This window comes from Cricetulus griseus, chromosome X (assembly GCF_003668045.3).
Source record: "Cricetulus griseus strain 17A/GY chromosome X, alternate assembly CriGri-PICRH-1.0, whole genome shotgun sequence".
NCBI classification, from domain to species: domain Eukaryota; kingdom Metazoa; phylum Chordata; class Mammalia; order Rodentia; family Cricetidae; genus Cricetulus; species Cricetulus griseus.
Window position 1 is genome coordinate 60347837 of NC_048604.1, and position 13698 is coordinate 60361534.

At 36.6% G+C, this 13698-nt stretch overlaps 1 protein-coding gene across 1 annotated transcript in view; it reads left to right on the forward strand.

Annotated features, from left to right (window-relative positions):
* Window positions 1–13698, forward strand: part of Hdx (highly divergent homeobox) — a 112989-nt gene that overhangs the window by 61482 nt on the left and 37809 nt on the right. Inside the window, exon 4 of the mRNA XM_027432867.2 lies at window positions 4701–4847. Within this exon, the coding sequence (XP_027288668.2) occupies window positions 4701–4847 (147 nt within the window). The remainder of the gene's footprint in view (window positions 1–4700; window positions 4848–13698) is intronic.

Here is a 13698-nt window from a genome sequence, read left to right on the forward strand (position 1 = left end):
TAGTTATATTTGGTGTTGTAATTATAGGTTTGCTGCTGAAGAAAGGAGAGAGAGAAATTGATTTTATTACTTTTCTGTTTTTTTTTTTTTTCAAGACAGGGTTTCTCTGTGTAGCTTTGGAGCCTATCCTGGCACTCGCTCTGGAGACCAGGCTGGCCTCGAACTCACAGAGATCTGCCTGCCTCTGCCTCCCGAGTGCTGGGATTAAAGGTGTATGCCACCAACGCCCGGCTATTTTTTTTTCTGTTTTTATTTTATTACTTTTCATGTTAAGGGTATGCTTGGGAGTAGCTCACTGACAGTACTTTTCTTGTGTATAGGAAGCACTGAGCTTTTGGAATGCTACCCTTTACACAAAATTATTGCCCAAGTCCTTTACCTATGGCAGAACTTTAGGTTTCAGTATGTATCATAAAATAAAGTTGGCCTGAGAGTCCAATAGAAAGACAAAATTGACTTCAATTTCAGGCTTCCTTAGGGGAGAATTCGCCTTATCTTTTAAATGTCCACTCACTCACTGTTCCTCCTCTAAATGGTCTTCGCAATTTTAATGCTAATTGATTTTTATTACCTTATTTATTTTCTTAGTTAAAATTGCTCTTAGGAGCTTTAAAAATAACTGTGCTTCTTTCATAAGCTTCTACTTAATAGACATTGTCATAATAGGTCACCTTTAGCATTGCTAATGTTGAGACCCCAGCACATTTCTAGCAAATCAAATCAGGTTTTATTTAGTTCAATTTAAAGAATGAATCAGCTTTAGATGTCCTCTAAATGAATTACAAATTAATTGGCTGAGTGTGTTCAGTGTTCTGTTCATTACTCCTTACATTCTGACAATAATGTAGGTTAACTCGCACTGGAGAATTCTGTGCAATGGAAATACATGGAAATATTCATAATGGCTGTCGTGGTGAATTATTTAAATCTTCCTAGAATCTTCTACAGTTTATTTTATTCTTGGTTTTGAGAATTTTAACAACACAGCTGTTGTGCAATCAATGTATTATGAACACCTGATGTGGTTTTTATGTTGCAAATAACTTGTGATCAAAAAAACAAAACTCAGATGACATGTTTGGATTCATTCATTGAAAACATATAATTTAGTACTAGTACTTACAATATATAATGTTTAACTTTTTAAGTAAGGAGGAACAGATACAGATTTTCACTAATCATTTTAAGATTAATTTTTAAATTATGTGTATGTGTCTGTGTGCCTGAGTGTGTTTGTGCACCACATGTTTGCAATTGCCCATGGAGCCAGAATAGGAGGTCAGATCCCTTGGAACTGGACTTATAGGTAGTTGTGAACTATCTAATTATCTGCTGTTAACTGCTAAGCCTTCTTTCTAGCCCCTTGTAATTGAATTTCATAATACACATATTCACACACACACACACACACACACACACACACACACACACACACACACACATACGGAGAGGGGAAGAGAGGGGACAGAGACAGACTGTGAAGAAAGTCCCATTGACCCTGAAGCTTGCCATTTTGCCTAGATTGGCTAGCTGATAAAGATCAAGGATCCAGTAAGCTCCTCTTTCCAAGACTACAGTTATCTGGAATGCACTGCTTTTACATGGGAGCTGGAGATTTGAACTCAGGTTCTTATGCTTACACAGCAAGTGCTTTTGCCCACGGTATCTCCCCCAGTACACATTTACTTCCCATTTTAATCTGAATCTGATTTAGGAGGCCCTCCATGTTAAATTTCAGTTAGGACTATGAGTAGGAAGTATTTGAAGGGTAGTTTTAGTGTGGAACTAGGTGGACTTCATCTAAGGCAAAAGGCAGCACTGGAGAACTGCATTGTTCTTCCTATGGAGAAGTGAACAAATGCCTGTTTGTTCCAGATACAACAAAGACAGACCAGAGGAAAGATTCCATCCAAATCCAGCCTGGGGAACCAGTGGGTTTGTTAGGCTCACTTACTGGAGTGTGGATTATACAAAACCATGTGCATCATACAAAGGCCCATCCCAGCATATGTGAGACCAGTTTCACTGAGCTGCCTCACAAAGTCCTGCATTGGATTAATCTCTAATATACTTTAGCACTTCTGAAGGCCACAGCAGTGAGGGAGTACTGATTATATTCTCTGTTGAGAGCTCTATACCCTTCCATCTGTCCTACCAAAGAGTATTGACAGTTCCACTACCATTAGCAGAAGCCGGACTATTAGTATAGTGTTTTACTCTGATTTGTGTTGGTAATAAGAAAGTCATGTTATGATCAGATGAAATAACTATACTACAGCAACCTAGTAACCCAACCATCATGATTTACAACAATTTCTAAATCACTAATAATATCTGTCTATCTATCTATCTATCTATCTATCTATCTATCTATCTATCTATCTATCTATCTATCCATCCATCCATCCATCCATCCATCCATCCATCCATCTATCTATCTATCTATCTATCTATCTATCTATCTATCTTTGCCTTCCTCCATACCTCCCTCTCTTTTTCTATCCTCTTGTCACTCTTCCCAACTCATGGTTTCTTCTCTCCACTGTACCCACCTTTTCTCTCCCTATCCTCTACCTCTCACTTCCTCTTTCTTTCTCATTTGTCTCATGACATGAACACACAGAAATTTTCAGGATATATATATATATATATATATATATATATATATATATATATATTTAGATTTTGTTCTAGTACCCCATAAGATAATTGGATAAATCACACAGATAAGGCTTATAGAAAAAAATAGAGATGTTTCTATTTCTACCTCTGCAATGAACCCTTTGTGCCCTACTGAATGAGTCCTTTGATCTTTCTTTTCCTCATGCCTTATCAGCAAAATGAAAGTCATTATTCTATCATGTTTCTAATTTACCTCCTAGGGATGCATCTAAGACTCATTGGATTAAACAATATATAAAGCATGTGGTATATTGTGATTTTTAAAAGCCTATGAACAAAAAAAGGTTAGGTTTATTGGAACCTTTCTGAAGCTATAAATATGATTCATTTTTCACAATTACTTTGTCCTCTTACATTTTACTTATTTTCCTTTTAAATTCATCATGTTACTAGGGGTCCTTAAGTTCATAAACTTGCTGCATTGTAATGAATTAAGAAACAAATTGATAAAGCAAACAGATTTGTTCGCAGTTTGGCTCAACTGGGAGGGAAAAAAGATTCATAGTTTTTCTACCTTTTCTGTAGCAGTTCTAGAATTTTATTGAAAAGATGAAACAGCATATATATATGCATATATATACATATATATATGCATGTGTGTGTGTTCATTTAATTTGTCAGAATTGTGTGAAATTTTTTTTCTTGGGAATCAAGTGCTCTGGGGCCTTTAGTTTTTCTCTCTACCTGTAAGACAACTCTAGATTAAATCATAAAGCAGCACACTGATGTTATGCTGGTTATGCTGTCTTTGGGATGTGTACATGTTTGTGTGTTTGTGTGTGTGTGTGTGTGTTTATATATGTCCCAGGTGTACGTATGTGCACAAATTTTCATATGTGTACAGAGGCCAATGTGTCATCACCAGGGATACCATAGACTTCCTTTGAGACAGGGTCTCTTACTTGCCTAGAGTTCGCCAGTTAGGAAAGGATTGGCTGACCAATAAGACCCAGAGATTTTATCATGTCTCTGTCTCCTAAACAGTGGGATTACAAGAGCACACAATCATACTGCCTTTTGTATAGGTGCCTAAGATCCAAAGCAGGTCCTTCTGCATGCAGAGTAAGCACTCTGTTGAGTGAGATGTGTTATCCCCAGCCTCCATCACTGTTTTCTGTAATATATGAATGGGAATGTGTGCATTAAAGGAAAAAGTCTGAAAGAATATAAATTAGAATGTTAAGTATTATTCCAGGTTCTTAATTTAAATTGTCTTCTTGTTTATTTGTTTGCTATAATGAGCATGCTTGCATAATGAAGGACATTACATTGCTGTCAGTTAAAAGCAGTTCTATTCCTTTTATCCTAGCACACTGTATTATGGAAATTTAAAACAATGAAAACATACATTTTCATAATGAGGAAGCAGGATAAAACTTATACAATCTACTTATCTGTTATTTTTCTGGGCACTTGGGTCCATAAACTCACAGTTCCAGTCTCTCTGTTTTTTAGACAATTTAAGAAATAGAGATTAACAAAAGTAATTGGATTCATTTACAGTTTGGCCAAAGTGGGAGGAGTCTAACTTCTTCCCGCCCATGCCTGTAGTCATCTCAGAAGTCATAGAAAGACAGGAGACAAAAGCCAGAACATACACAATGGCCTTTTCTGGCACAAGGAGACCTGGGTCCAAGGTTTTCTCTGAGGAGGGTTTTTTTTTTAATTTACATCTAGATAGAGGAATATGAGATTTTAAAGACCCACTATTTTGAAAGAGAAAATAACATTTTGTGGAGTTTAGGATTCTCCCTCATTCCAGGCCTGATAAATGCTCTTTGTTACAAGTCTATTGCTTTGATAGGTGGAGAAAGCCTTTTCTTGGGAGCTCAGTTTGAACTCGACTCCTGTATTCCCCTTAAACATGCTAATTTTGCAAATGAAAAAAAAATGTTGGTCTGGTCGCTGTCACAATATTACATATTGAACTTAGCTTGGTACTTCTGTTTCCCAGCCTGTTTACCCTCTCAATAACCTTGCTTCCCTTGGTCATATTAAATTTTAAACATATTTTCTAGCTACAGGACCGCACTCAGTTCAGTGATCGAGACTTGGCTACCCTTAAGAAGTACTGGGACAATGGTATGACCAGCCTGGGCTCTGTATGTAGAGAGAAGATTGAAGCTGTTGCAACTGAATTAAATGTCGACTGTGAAATAGTTCGGGTAAGACATGTTCAGTAATTTTCATGCTTTAGGTAATGAGCAGCATAAATGAAAGCTTGAAAACCAGCAGCATGGGGTTCTGCAGACAATATCATTAATGAAGTGAAAAGGCCTACATAAAGGGAGACGTTTTTAAAATATGTATCTGATAAGGAAATTATGTCCAGAGTATAGAAAGAACACAACTGTTGAGTGATAAAAAAGGCAAATAGCAGGGCATTGGTGGCACACGCCTTTAATCCCAGCACTTGGGAGGCAGAGACAGGTGGCTTTCCATGAGTTCAAGGACAGCCTGGTCTACAGAGCGAGTGAGTGCCAGGATAGGCTCCAAAGCTACCCAGAGAAACCGTGTCTCGAAAAACCAAAAAAAAAGGCAAATAAAGATTTTAAGTAGCTAAATATATGTATATATATACATTCAACTAGCCAAAGTATAAATTTCTCAGTGAAAACATATTTAACATCAATATATACACATATGCATAATTATAGAAATTGAAATCAAAATTCCATGACAGAGTAACACCCACCATGATGGGTATAATTAACGATAATCAAAAGTAGGTCAGGACATGGGAGAAACTGAAACCCTATGCATTGCTGCTTGGGAACATTAAATGTTTTTATTTCCACTTCAGAAAACAGTTCTCAAAAAGTTTAACATAGGTTTATCTTATAAGTTAGCAATTCTGCTTTTGTCTTTATGCCCACAAAATAGGAAACATAGGTCACCCAAAAGAACTCACACACAAATATGTCTTATCCATGTTAGCCCCAAAGTGCAAAGGAGGTAAATGTCATCCAAGTGAATAGAAAAATAAATTGCACATAATAGATTATTATAGGTCAATATAAAGAAAATTGATGTTGATATATCCTTCAAGAAGGGAAAGCCTTAAACGTATTTTGTTAAGGAAAAGAATCTAATGTGTAATTAAATTTATATGAAATGTGCAAAACTGATACACTGTAGAGACAGTAAGTAAATTGGATTTGTGAAGAACTAGGAGCAGGGAGGTAAAGGTAGTGACTGGTAATGGTATGGAGTTTTGTTTTGTTACAGAATTTGTTGTGATTGATACACATCTCTGTTAATACCTTGAAAAAATCTTAGTTTTATAAGCTAAATGAGTCAATTGTATGATATACCAAACATTCCTCATTAAAACTCTTTTACAAGTGTTACTAATACTATGTGAAAAATTGCCACAGTCAATCATTAAGTGGAGCTCAGGGGAGCCTGTGGAAGAGTGGGAGGAAGGATTGTAGGAGGCAGAGAAGTTGAAGACACCAGGAGAACACGACTCACAGAATCAACTAACCAGGGATCATAGGGGCTCACAGAGACTGAACAGACAATCAGGGAGCCTTCATGATTCTGACTTAGGCCCTCAATATAGTTGTGTAGTTTGGTGTTCTTGTGGGACTCCTAACAGTGGGAGCAGGGGTCTCTGACTCTTTTGCCTGCTATTGGGACCCTTTTCCACCTACTGGGCTTCCTCATCCGCCCTTGATTTGAGGGTTTGTGTCTAGTCTTACTGAAGTTTGATATGCCATATTTGGTTGTTATCTCTGGAATGCCTTCTCTTTTCTGAAGGGAAATGGAGGAGTGGATATGGGGGAGAGTGGAAGTGGAGTTGGAGGAGAGAGGAGAAACTGCAGTCAGGATGTAATATATGAGAGAAGAATAGATAAAACAGAAAGAAATGCATGAAATGATCTGAGGTTAATTTCATGTATTCTTATAATAAATAATAGATAAAATAACTGTACTAATCAATTATGGGGATAGTAATTTATATTCCATTAGAAGAACATTTATATGAGGTTGAGATAATTAGGGTATTATAAGTATTTAATAATCTTTCTTTAAGGTATTTATGCATGTTTGTTTTGTTTTGCTTTCAATATTTGCTGGTTTATATGCTATAAAGATTTCCAACACTGGGTTTCTAAGTCTCCTTCAACTTAGAGGCAGGAAGAATAGATAACAGTTGGCTTTGTGTAAAGTTATTAAATGGCTTCAGCCCGTGCTTGAGGGTCATCTCAGAAGATCCAGAAGGAAGTACTATTAAAGAACAAGTGGCAACATAAAACTCTTCCAGATGAAATAACATATTTTTTCAAACATATAAAAAGAAGATGAAGGGCAAAGGTTTCTCAAAATAAATACAACTCTAAAAATGTGTACTGTCCTAGTCAGAGCTTTGCTTTTTCTTGTTTTGATCCTGATATAAAATCAATTTCAATCCTGTGCTTGTAGAGTATGCTGCTATATGAGAGTGTATACTAACAATGAGAAAAAAATGCATCAGACACATCCTGTTTTCAAGGAGTTTTGAGTATAGCAAGAGGGATAATCCAAAAAAGTTACTGGAGACCATATGACTGTGATATAGCATGGAGAACCTAAATATATACCACAAGTAGGGAAATGGGGAACTTGTGTTTTTGTCATTTTCAATTTTATTTTAATCAAAGATGCTTCCTTGAGTAAAAATGCTTGCTCTGTAAGCCATGACCTGCATTGAAGTCTCAGTTACCATAGTAGAAGAAAGAACTAGCTAGCATCTGAAAATTGTTCCCATGCACACTGTGGCATGTATGTATCTGACTATGAACACACACACACCATACATATACAACCACATATACACAAATATTAACAATAAATACAGCAACTAAATGGTTTTAATTAAATAGAATCCTTTCACTTTGGTCCCTCTTCTTCACTCCAGCCCTGCCCAGTTACCCTCCCATTTCCTCCCCAACTCTCAAGTTAATAGCCTCTTTTTCTTTGATTATCATTCACACACACACACACACACACACACACACACACACACTGGGGGGAGTCAGCTTTTTTGGGGTACTCATTAATATTTTTTCCAAACCTTCATAAATTCATAAACACAACTTACTAAATCCATTGTTGTTTGTGGATATGACTTCAGGGGTGATCATTCTGCATTAGACAACCAATAAGTGGGGGACAGGTCATCCCTAGGAGAGGCTAATTCTCCTTTTCCCCAGAAGGTTGCCTGTAATTCTTTGTCTAGGGGTGGGACCCCACAAGATCTTTCTCTTTCATACTATTGATACTGACATTGTTCCAGTCTTGTTTATGCAACCATTTCATGGATAGGCTGTTTCACTGCACACTTCCTGGTATTCTGGCTCTTAACAATATTTCTGCCCTCTCTTCCATGATATCCCCTGAGACATAGATAGAGAGGAGATATTATGCAGATGTACCTTTTTTGGTTTTTCAAGACAGGGTTTCTCTGTATTGCTTTGGAGGCTGTCCTGGAACTTGGTCTGGAGACCAGGCTGGCCTCAAACTCACAGAGATCCACCTGCCTGTTCAGCTTGCAGGTGTATCTTTTATGGCTGAACTCTTTACAGTCTGTTGATGTCTGCATTGTGTCCAGTTGTGATTTTCTGTGGTAGTCTCCATTTGCTGCAAGGAGGAGCTTCATTGATTAAGGGTGGTAGCTACATTTATGTCTGGGTATAAAGCTAAATTTTAATTATAATATAGTAAAGAATTATGTTGGTCTAGCAAAGTGGCAGAAATATATTCTTTTCTAAGTTCCATGACTTCACTAGCCCTGGGAAGCTGACTGGACTTTCAGTACCAGACATAATTTCCCTCCTGTTGAGTGGACCTTAAGTCCAATTAAGACAGATATTGGTTGCCATTGACATGTGAGTGCCATTTATTGTGCCATTGTGCATGTCTTATCATGATGGTTATTGTCATGGTTCATAGATGATGCATCTTGGTAGGACTGTTTAACTGTTTCTCTCTCTTGAAAGTTTGCATAGCATGTTGTGGAAACATGGAAACTAGACAACAGGAAAGAGGCTTTCAGGTCAGATCCAGCTAGAATCACCTGTGCCCTAAGTGTGTTGTGTCTACAGCAACAGGGATCCATCTTTAAACCCTACAAGGGCTACTTACACACACACACAAACACACACCACACACACACACACACACACACACACACACACACACACACACACATATATAATATATATATATATATATATATATATATATATATATATATTTGGCAGTTCCTTGGGACTACTCTGACCAACCATTTGAAAAGAAATTTCTTGTGCCTGGTACTGGGGTTTTGTTAAGTTATGGTTCTTGTTGGGAACATTGTCAGCTCAATTGTCTTAACTTCCTTTAAGTTATTTGTCTAAAACAACTAAATAGTTTCAAACTAAAGTTAAGTTATAAACATAGCAAGTTTTGTAGAATTTATTTTAAAATTTCCCCACTCTCCTCCTCCTACCTTTTCCAATAGCTGGAGCCAAACATTTTCACTCCATTAGATGATCCCTTTGGTATTTAATCTGTGAATTACAGAAACACTCAAAATAAAAGTGGCTTAGACAGACCCTTACAATTCTGTCCAGTTGATATGCTATCTACAGCTAGTATAGAAATGCTAGGGTAGCTTTAGAGATGCTAATGCATTCCATCTCTTTTTCTGTCACTTGTGTGGTGCAACACCTCATCAAGATCCATAATGATAGTATATATAACCTCTAGTAGTACAACAGAGAGAAGAGAAAAATATCAAGTGATATGTACCAACTGTCTTTCAAAAAGAAGCTATAGAAACTATCATTAAGCACTTTCGCTTCCATCAAATTGGCTAAAGATTTGTCATATGGTCATAACCAAACTGCAAGGGAAGCTACAAATAGAGTTTTACTGTGTCAATCATGTGCTCAGCTAAACCTGCTATTACTTTAGAAAAAGGGAGAACAAGTCTGAGGCACATCCAGCCGGCCCTCACAAATCTCACATTGCCACTTCTTGGTTTTTTTCCATGTTAGTTTCTATTAAAATTTGCTACATATTTCAAGACTTAAAAAATCTTTTGGAGTTGTTTCACTGATATTTTTATTTAATTATATTCATATTTTCCCTCTTTATCCTCCCTTAATGTTGGTTAGTGTGATATTCAATATGAACATTAGGTTGTCAGGGTGATCTGGCTTGATAAACTAGGGGTGATTCAGTCAGTTTGGTCAGCTAGGCAGGTGTCTCCTACTTCCCTTATAACTCTGTATGTAATTCTCCTGAAACTGAAGATTCGTGAAAGAAGGCAACCATCCTCTGTGAAAAGTATATAAGTAGAGACACTTCCCTGCTAGAACCTCCAAACAAACTTGCAAAAAATTAACATCATTATAGTGTAAATATTTAACAACTTCCAATTATGTAGTGCAATACTACTTTCCTTTAAGTATTATTTTTAATTTTATTTTTATTGCATGTGCATTGGTGTTTTGCTTGCATACGTGTCTGAGTGAAGGTGTTGGATGCCCTGAAACTGGAGTTATAGACAGCTGTGAGCTGTCATGTGGGTGCTCGGAATAGAGTCTAGGTCCTCTGGAAGAAGAAAACATGCTCTTAACTGCCGAGCCATCTTTTTAGCCCCCTCCTTTAAGTCTTTTATGTATTATATACTTTATTCCCTTGGCACTTAAAATTTACATAGTTTTTGATTTTGGTTTTTGAGATCTGCTCTCCCTATGTGGCTCTGGCTGACTAATACTCATCATGTAGCCTAGGCTGGCTTTGAATTTGTGGAAGCCTCAGCCTTCCAATGCTGGCACTATTGGTGTGTGCTGCCACAGTATCTTTTGTAGGTTGTGTTTTTGATATGTATATGTTTGCTTGTTTAGTTTTCTAAGTACTTACAATAATTTTTCCTCCAAACTTCTCAATACATCCCCACACATTAGGCAATATATCAGTTTTGTCCTCTTGAAGACATGTTTCCTGAACCCGCTAACTCACTCCTATCTGCACTGGTTAATTTCTTTACCACGGATACAACTCTTCCTCTATGATTCATATTTTTGACCTGCTTTTCTTTGTACTCTGCCTTCATTAAGGTGTCCTTAAATTTATCTTCTAGCTTTTCTGCAGAGTTTTTTATTTTTTTCACATTTTCTGCTTAATCTGCCATTAGTAATACATACTACTTTGTGCTTCAGGCCTTCATGAGACCCTTGTACTTCAAAATAACAGAGATGAGGACAGATTATTTTCAAAAGTGCAGACTTTCAGATGTGATGTGATATAGGCATAGCATTCCTGGTGAGGATTGTCTCAGAGGCTTTTAGGCATGGACTTAGTTTTGTTTTCAGACAGTTCTATTAATATAAAGGCCATCACCAGGTTTTACTGTGTGCGTAATCTCCTCTACCTACAGAAACTCCTAATATACAAGAAGATTATGAAGTGGGTTTTTTTTTCTTGCTTAAAATTAGTGAAAACTTCTAATAGGAAAGAAATGGGAACAATCTGCTACCCTGTTCTTTCCTCTGAGCTTCTACCATGCCTGCATGCTAACAGCAGAGGGAAAGTTTGGAGACATGATGGGTTTCAAATGGACTTTTTCTGTAATATTTGATAAATTGCTCTGAGGAAGAATTTTTGCCATAAAAATATCTTCTTGAGATTTCAGGAGAAACTACTCATGTGTTGTTAAGTACAGAGGCCCTTTATGTTCCTGATTACTAAAGTGCGCTTTGCTTCTAGATGTCTAGTCAACCATTACTTATGGTATAATTTTGACATCTTAGGTTTGTTTTCCTTGTTATGTCACATTAAGTTATCTCCTCGATTCATGGAAGATGCATTCCAAGACCTCTAGTGCATTTCTGCAGCTGAAACCCTTTGTATATTGGTTTTAGCTTGTGTATACATGTCTGTGATAAGGTTCGGTTTCTAAATTAGGTACAATAAGATATTAACAACAATGACTGATAACAAATAAAATAATTATACCTCTATGCTGTGATAAAAGCCATGTGGTATTACTGCTGAAAGTCAAGACAAATGTTTCTATTCCCAGACTGCTTTGACTACTGGCAACTGAAACTGCAAAACAGTAAAAGCATGGATATGAGAGGTTATTATAACTTGTAAGAAGTCTGGGCACATTATTCCTAGGATTTTTATTAAGTAATATAAGTTACATGCATGTGCTTCTTTAACTTGAAATATTATTTCCAGATTTCTGTCTAGTGTTCATTAACTTATCCTTTTAACAACTCTTCACAGAGCACCTATCATGTGCCAAAAATCTGCTCTGTGCTGTGTAAAGACTGAGGCATTCTTAAGGAACTTGCAGGTGCTTTAATGTCTGTGAGCTTTAAGTTAGCCGTGAGTGGAAAGATATTTCACAAGGCTATAAAGGAACTAATTGGGAACAATGCTTTGGGGTACTTACAAATACTCAAAAAGATTTAGCATACCTGCCTCCGTCTTGTTGTAAGTCTGTTATAATGCCTGCCTTTTTTAAAATCTGTGTTTGGATTATAGTGGACAGGCCCAAATGTACTCTTTTATGGCCAAATGTTTGTATGAACAATGCATGATTGAATGTTTAAAATACATTTTGTGAAATCTGAATAAAATGCATGGGAAAATGAATGTACATTTTAAAATTCAAGACTATATTTATTTTCTGGGGAGTGTGACTAGATCTGAAATGTCTTCAAACAGACCAATGTTTTTCAATTATATAGTAAGCTCTCTGTTATCTTTTTTGTTTATTAAAACAGAATTTAACTCTGTCGTATAGGCTAAGGAGCTGAGGTTACTAGCCTTGAATTCACAACAATTCTCTTCCCTTAGCCTCCTAAGTGCAGGAATTATGATAAAAGCCACTAAGCCTGCATTCTATTATCCATCATAGACACTAATTTAAAGCCAGTGTGCACTGAGGCAGAGCACTTGCCTAGCATGTGCAAAACCCAGGGTTAAATCCCCAGCACTAAGAAAAAGAAGTCAAGTGAGTCTCCTTAGAGGCTTGGGGGTTATTTTAGTAGTAGGGTGCTTAGTATGCATGATGCCCTAGGTTTAACCCTGTCATTGAAAAAATGGTTACAGTGATAAATTTTATATGTTTGTATTTGGTTTATACCTTAGATCTAGCACTCAGGAGGTAGAATCGGGATTATCATTATTTTTAGGCCAGCCTCATCTATGTGATAAGTTCTAGGCTAACCATACTGCCTCAATAAAGAAGATGAAGTACAAGGAATAAGCTGACAAGCACCCTAAGATTTAACTCAGTGCCCTGTTATTACACAAGTCTTTTCCCTTTCCCTCTATAAAATTGAGAGACGTAGTTAAACATGAAAAAGTCTTCAATATACTACATCATTGTGATTAAATAGTCTAGCTGGCTCTCTGTGTACCACTTGGTAAAAAAAAGTCATTTTCTATTTGCTTTTCTAAATATGTATACCAATACTGTATGATAAATTCATGTTCCCTCAGGGTATAGAGCATGCTTGTTATCTCTACTACTGTATATCTGCTTGATATATAGTATTCAGTAGTATTTGTGGTATGAACAAATAAATATCTAACAGAAATGTATACTATATATTTATATACAGAAATTACCAACTATATAATGACATACATCTGGACTAAAAGTTTAGAATGTGCTTTCACACTGCCCAATAGAAATAGTATTAGAAAATTATAAGGTCTAAGCGTCCTCATTTTTAATATTCATTATATTTGTGAAATTATTCATAGGTGTTCTAGTTAAAAAAGATACAACACTATTCTATAGATTGATGATCATCCTAGAGGGACATTTATTATCCTAAAAGGACAGGATTTGGAAAGCAGCTCCCTCATTTTGCACACAAGGAATCTGAAGCCAAGTGATAAAATAACTTATCTACGGATCATGGAAAATAGTTGAGCAACGGCCGGGAGTGTTGGCATACTACTTTAACCAACCTAGCACTCAGTAGGCAGAGGCAGGCAGATTTCTGGGGGTTTGAGGCC